The sequence below is a fragment of the Tupaia chinensis genome, unplaced genomic scaffold (genome assembly GCF_000334495.1).
Source record: "Tupaia chinensis unplaced genomic scaffold, TupChi_1.0 Scaffold143584_1, whole genome shotgun sequence".
Lineage (NCBI taxonomy): Eukaryota > Metazoa > Chordata > Mammalia > Scandentia > Tupaiidae > Tupaia > Tupaia belangeri.
In genome coordinates, this window is record NW_006203430.1 from 3,532,229 (window position 1) to 3,539,651 (window position 7,423).

The 7,423-nt window shown below is 49.1% G+C and overlaps 1 protein-coding gene across 8 annotated transcripts in view; it reads left to right on the forward strand.

Annotated features, from left to right (window-relative positions):
* The window catches only part of MTCL1 (microtubule crosslinking factor 1), a gene marked incomplete at its 5' end in the record, with an annotated part of 151,509 nt that overhangs the window by 89,009 nt on the left and 55,077 nt on the right, over positions 1 to 7,423 (forward strand). For all 8 annotated transcript variants that reach the window (XM_027766501.1, XM_027766503.1, XM_027766504.1 and 5 more), the window contains 1 exon segment: positions 4,970 to 6,280. In XM_027766501.1, the coding sequence (XP_027622302.1) occupies positions 4,970 to 6,280 (1,311 nt within the window).

Here is a 7,423-nt window from a genome sequence, read left to right on the forward strand (position 1 = left end):
AGCAGGAATAGCTTCATGGAAAGTGTGACTTGACCTTCTGCTTTCAGATGCATTCCTGGAGCTATCCGATGATCTCTTGAAACCAGAACTTGATATCCTTAAGCTTAGGGTTTGTCTAGATGCCTCCCCTAGAGTCTTGGCAGAGTTTTAGAAGTCTACGGTTGCAAAGATAAGATTGTATCCAGCCTCCTGCTGTTTGAGCTGAGGTTGTGATTTCTCATTTTTTTGTGTGTATGCATTTTTAAAATTTTATTTATTTTTCTATGCCATGAGTGAGAGAGACAGAGAGACAAGACCCCCAATAGGATCCCAATGCCATGATCCACCTCCAGCCCCAGCCGGCGCTGGATCTTGGGTATACATGTGCCTAACGTACTCAGGGAAGTCGTCTTCAGACACATACGCAGAACCTTCCCATGAAGGTCAGCTCTGCAGTGTCTGTCTCATTTTATTCCCGTGCCACCATCCAGCCCCATCTCCATCTTATTAGAAGGAGTGGCTTCCCTCATGCTCAGAACAGGCCAAGCTTCGCATCCCTCATATGCCCCACCCCACACTCTCCCCACCCTTACACACATGCAGACCCCCATAGGCAGAGGGCTCTGCCACAGTGTCCTCGACCTCAGGGAAAAAGTATGAACCCTGTATTTAATACACATGCTCCCTTGGCTTCAAGAATGATCTTTCATTCAAAAACTGCTTTAGTCTTGGTGGCAGGCCTTGTAGTGCATGCATGGGTGTGGAATTGAAATGACAGCATGCTTTAATCATGTTAGAATTCCTGGTGTTTGTATAGTTTCTTTCTTTAAGGAACAAGAGGACTTTTTGGACATTTTAAGCATCCTCAGGTAATCTACAAATCAGATACTTGTTAGGATATGCTATAGAATCTTGGGTTTAGGTTCAAGGAGACAGAGGAGAATTGTTCTGGTTAAAGTCAGATGTGGAGGGATGGCAAATGGAAGGGAAATGATGAGAAATTCTATCTTAACCAGAAGTCAAGGTGATTAGAGGGCTCTCTGGGACATCTAACTGCGTAAGGGGGACAGATAAGCACTTATAACCTCCAGACTGTTTTAGACACCTTCTCAGAGATCCTCCCTCCCTCCCCTACTTTCTAGTTTACCGAGTGATTGCCCGAGAGTCCTTTAGCCAGGCTCTTGGTCTGACACAGGAGCTTCCTGAATTGTACAGACAGCTCTGCCCCTGTCTGCCCCTCTCTGGCTGGGCCTCCACCACCTTAGGGCTTCATTAGCTGCTAATTTCCATGGAAGCAGAGTCAGGATAGTGGTCCTAACACGTGTCCATACCTTGGTCTGGCCCAGGCTTACATCCCAAAGGGTGGGGCCAAGTTTCCCTGTAGCTGAACATTCTCATCAGTGATCTCTGCTGCGGTGGGATTCTCTGCTTCAGAGGTGGAGATGGGATCGTTGGGCCAGTTTGGGACAGTGGACAGACACTGGCTCTCAGGTTACTGATGGGGCCAAGGGCACACTCTTCTGCCTTATCTCCTGAGCCTTAACTCCCAAAGTAATTATGTTAGGAAGTGTTTATAATCTGTCCCCATGGGTAGGTATTTTAGCTTAATTTATACTTCATTCCTTCATGCAAACAACAGAAATTTGTCTGCGTTTGAATTTCATACAAATCTATGTTTAACAAAACGTTGAGGAGATGCTTTTGATTGTTTTACTTTCGAAAGTTCTGCGAAGCTGAGGTTGTTTAAAAATAGCATGCCAATTTCTTTCTTTCTTTTTTTTTTTTTTTTGAGAGAGTTTCACTATAGGGCACATGTGCTCGCCAGACAGACAGAGAGAGACATAGAGACAGAAAGCGAGAAATCCCCCCCCAGGGGGGATGGCCACGCCGCAATCCCTTCTCCTCCATTCTCCTCTCGGGATCTTGGGCACGCACGCACACGCGCCTGGCGTGAGTTTTAAGCCACCGGGTCTGGGACACGAACCGCGGTCGACTACGTGGGAGTCCAGCGACATAGCCATTACGCTAACTGCTGGTTCCCAACATGCCAATTTCTGATGCATAGGCTTCCAGAACATATAAGGGGACTTTGAAAAGTTTGCAGGGGAACCAGCAGTTAGCGTAATGGCTATGTCGCTGGACTCCCACATAGTCGACCGTGGTTCGCGTCCTGGACCCGGTGGCTTAAAACTCACGCCGGGCGTGTGTGTGCGTGCACAGGATCCTGAAAAAAGGAAAAGTTTGCAGAAGTGTCTATTATGGAGAAGTTTTTGCTACAGGGCGTGTGCACTCACCAGATGGACAGAGAGAGACATAGAGACAGAAAGCGAGAAATCACCCCCCAGAGGGGATGGGCATGCCACAATCCCTTCTCCTCCATTCTCCTCTCGGGATCTTGGGCACGCACGCACACGCGCCTGGCGTGAGTTTTAAGCCACCGGGTCCGGGACGCCAACCATGGTCGACTACGTGGGAGTCCAGCGACATAGCCATTACGCTAACTAACTGCTGGTTCCCTAGAAGTGTGTATTATGAAAAACGTCATGCATGATTTCACTTCTTTGCAATAAAATTAACTCATATTTTAATTTCATTTTTCCATGAACTTTTTAAGGTCCCCTCATATATACTGAAAGAACGAATGAAAAAGGCATGCTTTTTCCCTTATTATTAGGATTAAACACAATCTATGTCTTTTGCAGCCCAGGTGTCCCAAGTAGGGCCGTAAAAAAAAATTAAAAGCTATTAACCCAGCAGCAATGATAATCCATCTTGCTCAGTGGCTGTGAGGAAGGCAGACAGTTTACATCCAGTTAGTTGCAGAAATCCTTTTTGTGTTTGGACATTTTAACCATCCTCAGGTAATCTACAAATCAGATACTTGCTAGGATATGCCGTAGAATATTGGTTATGCCTAGAACCTTTGGTTATGCCTAACCAAAAATAAACCAACTCCTTCAGGTGGTAAATTCTCAGAACTTTTAAGACATGCTCTCCTCCTAGTAATGTTTATGTATTACTCTCCTAATACACAGAGGAGGAAGAAAAAAAGTAGTTACTGGCTCATTTCCTTGGTTTGAATTGCATTTCAGACATAGAAGAAAGTTGATCTCATGGCGATAGGATGCCATGATTTACCACTTATAAACCACCTTGCCGTACCTTATTTCATTTGACCTTCTCAATGACCTTGTGGTTGAGTGAGCGCCCTGTTCAGACCTAAGGGGACAGGTGCACAAGGGCTCTGTACTTAGCGTAAGTGTCCTGGACACAGGGGCAGAGCTTGGACTCAGGCCACCAGGTTTGACCCTAACTGCAGCAGGACTGGATTATCCTCAGATGAGAAGATGCTGGAGGGAGCATCATCCCGCAGAGGCCCACAGATCATGTCAGGGCACACTTGCAATGTGGCACTGGATATGCAGTTGGTCACTGACTTTTCCTGACTCTTCCTTGTCACACCACTTTTTACCTCTTCCATGGGGTTGGTGGCAAGAGAGGAGAGGTCAAGGCAGAGCGGAAGGAGGAAAGTTGTGAGGTGCACCTGTCTTTCTGCTAAATGGTGAGTGTGGCAAGAATGTGGCAGAGTGAGCCATGTTTTTTGAGTGCGAAGCTACATCACCCCTACAAGTGACAACCTGAAAGAGTCAGTTCTTTCTTGATGGGTTGAGTTGCTCAAAGGATGGCTGAGAGCCTGGACAGCCTGTTGGATGCTCCTCCTCCCATGGGCTGATGGGGTTGAATTGCCATGGAGCTGTCATCCAAGAGTTCTCTGTCATAGGGAAAGCCTTTGCTGAAGTTTTTGTGCCCCGTCAGTCTTTTGGAACTTCTGATAGCCAATCAAAGAGGAATAATTTGTGACATTGGTCATTTTTCCCACTTGTAGAATGTGAGTAGTAAAACCAAGAGGGTTCATATTGCTTCAAGGCATAGAGACCTGCACTGGCAAAGCAGAGTTTATTTTTCCTTTTGATCCCAATAGTGCCTTTTTTACCCCAACCAAGCAATGTGGGCTATTAGCAGCAGAGAATGCTTTGGGGACCTTCCAGAACCCTCTGGTATTCTTCTCCTGTCTTACAATGAGAACCACTTCTCAGGTCATGAAACACTTGACTCTAACCAACATGTACCTCTCTACCTTGGGTCTCTGAGTTTAATTTCCTGCTGTGTTACTGTAACTAAAGGAAAAGGAAATGCAGTCACAGGCTTTGAAGTTGCACTTCTGTGGCAAGAAGTTGTGAGCACCTGGGATCTAGGTTTGCAGTGATCAGCATATACTAACTGTCAGGGCCTGGTACCGACCCATCACCTCGACTTCCAAAGCACATCATCACATTTTCCATCCTTATGTCATTCTTGTGGTACATTGGTGATAGGAGATGGGAAGAGGGAGAGCTGAATTTCTCTGTCACTGCTGTCTCAGCAAATCAGTGGGAAGCTGGGCTCTGATTTGGGGTTGCCTAACCTTCCCATCCTGTTTGTACCTTGTGGATTGCTGTCACTTTGAATGAGGGAGGTCTGCACTGTAAGGGAAGACCTCTGGACCCTGGACCCAGTGTATTATGCCAGCTTTGGCCAGGGGTTCCAATGTCTCGGTGCTGGTGATCGACCAGATTGGATCCATAAAGTGAGGAGTCACCCGTTACCAATGGGTGTTGGATTTCACTTTATGTTCTCTTTATTCACTCATAACTTGGATGATAGTTTCCATGTGCACGTTTCTTTTTTATTCCCAACTAATTTTTGGATTCTTTTTTTCCATGACAAAGCAACAAATGGTAGGCCTTTCCTAGGTCCCCTCCATGGCGGCCTGGACTCACCTCTGCTTTGTCTTGGCTTTCTTCTCCATGCATCTCCAAAGCACTGACAGAAAGATTGGTGTTTTGTGTTTTTGTGTGTGTTTTTGGGGGCGAGGTGTGGGGGATCATCAAAAACAGGAGCATTTGGTATTTTCAAATAACCCTTCTCTTGGGCTGTTTTCTCCTGGCAGGATGACAGTGCCGATCTGAAGTGCCAACTTCAGTTTGCCAAAGAGGAAGCTTCCCTGATGCGCAAAAAGATGGCCAAGCTGGGGAGGGAGAAAGATGAGCTGGAACAGGAGCTCCAGAAGTATAAGTCCCTCTATGGTGATGTGGACAGTCCCCTCCCAACTGGGGAAGCTGGCGGGCCCCCCAGCACCAGGGAGGCAGAGCTGAAGCTGCGGCTGAAGTTGGTGGAGGAGGAAGCCAACATCTTGGGCCGGAAGATTGTGGAGCTGGAGGTGGAGAACCGAGGCCTCAAGGCAGAAATGGAGGACATGAGGGGCCAACATGAGCGAGAAGGTTCAGGCCGGGACCACATGCCAAGCATTCCTACCTCACCCTTCGGAGACTCCCTGGAGTCTTCCATGGAGCTCCGCCGACACCTGCAGTTTGTAGAAGAGGAAGCAGAGCTGCTTCGGAGGTCCATCTCTGAGATTGAAGACCACAACCGACAGTTGACCCATGAGCTGAGCAAATTCAAGTTTGAGCCTCGCCAGGAGCCAGGGTGGCTTGGAGACGGTGGAGGTAAGGGTGCCAGCAACGGGGCCCCCCTACAGGAGGAGCTGAAGTCTGCCAGGCTGCAGATCAGTGAGTTGAGTGGGAAGGTGCTGAAGCTGCAGTACGAGAACCGGGTGCTTCTGTCCAACGTCCAGCGCTATGACCTGGCTGCTCACCTGGGTCTACGTGCCCCGAGCCCCCGGGACAGTGACGCTGAGAGTGACGCAGGCAAGAAAGAGAGTGATGGGGAGGATGGCCGTCTGCCCCAGCCCAAGCGGGAAGGCCCCGTCGGTGGGGAGAGTGACTCAGAGGACATGTTTGAGAAGACGTCAGGATTCGGCAGTGGAAAGCCTTCGGAGGCCAGCGAGCCATGCCCTGTGGAGCTCCTGAGGGCTCGTGAGGACTCGGAGTGCCTGGTGACCATCAAGCACGAGGCCCAAAGGCTGGAGCGAACCGTGGAGCGCCTCATCACAGACACGGATGGCTTCCTCTATGATGCAGGGCTGCAAGGCAGCAGTGCCACCTCCCCAGGCGTGCAGGGTGAAGGGGAGTGGGGTGAGGGGGTCCAGAAGGAACCCCACCTCCTGGGGACCATCAACAGCAAGATGAAGGCTTTCAGGAAAGAGCTGCAGGCCTTCCTGGAGCAGGTGAACCGGGTGGGGGACGGCCTGTCTCCCTTGCCCCACCTCACGGAATCTTCCAGCTTCCTCTCCACTGTGACTTCTGTGTCCCGGGACTCCCCCATCGGGAACCTGGGGAAGGAGCTGGGCCCAGACCTGCAGGTAAGGGGGCTCCTGGCTTTGCCTCCCTGCTCCGTCTCGCTCTTCCTCCTCCTTGCTGGCATTGCTGCGCTCGGCCTCACGCTGCTCACGGCTGCTTGGTTATGATTTCAAACTGCATTGTACTAAAGCCTCAAGGGGCAACCAAGGCCTTTCTATTGGTTGGGTTTTGTTTGCTTTTCTTTCTTTTTTTTTTTTAAGTTCTCTTTTATTTCCTCGTTCCTTTCCCCATCCCTTTCCGATTTTTAACTGCACTACTGTTCGTGGTGTCGAGACCCTCTCGTGGCACGAGGCTAAACGCAGTGGAAGCGATAGGGATCAACGCAGCCCATCCTTGCTCCTTTCTTGGTGTCTCAAACAACCAGCTTCCCCGATGAAGAAGCAATGAGGAATTCAAATACAAGCTCATGTCACAGTCAGGATAATTAGCAGACTCGCTAAGAGCGCTCACACCCCTACTGGGGTTCATTGCCAGAGGGACACAGTGCAGTTCTGAAAGGCCCTAGGCAGCCCAGGCCCACCCGCTCCCACTGGAGGATGAGCCAGGATGGGAGAGGAGCACAGTTCTGAGAGAAGGATGTTTTTGGTGGAAAAATCTCGCCGCCAGCTCGCTCCTGCCGCCCTCCCGAGGCGAGCGTGAGGGCAGAGTGGAGTAGTCTTCCAAGGACCGCTTACCCATGCATCGCCCTTGGGTGCATGACCTGCCTGCCGCCCCGGATTATGGCTTTTGCTGCTCGACCCACAAGTAAGGAAGGAAGAGCCTTGTTTTCCGTATCCATCATGAGAAGTCTGCTTGCGGTTGAGTTTTGGATTCATGCATCCCCATTGCATGCGCTTCATAACCAGTGTTTTGCATTCTTTCCCCCCTTCTCTTTCTCTTTTTGCTTTTCAGATGTTTCAACCCATCCTTTTGCTCATCCTCATTTCCATTCTGTTCTCTTCACTCTCTTATGCCACTGTCTTTATGTTGGTTTTTCTATTCATGCTTTTCTTTGTCTGGTAGATTTTTCAGTTGTCTACCTTACCCATATTTGTTTTCTTCATCCCCCTGACCCCACCCCAACTCCCTTGTTCTTTGTTTTTTTTGTTTAAAATTAAAAAAAAAAAAAAAAAAAAAAAAAACAAAATGACCCCCATCCCACCCAC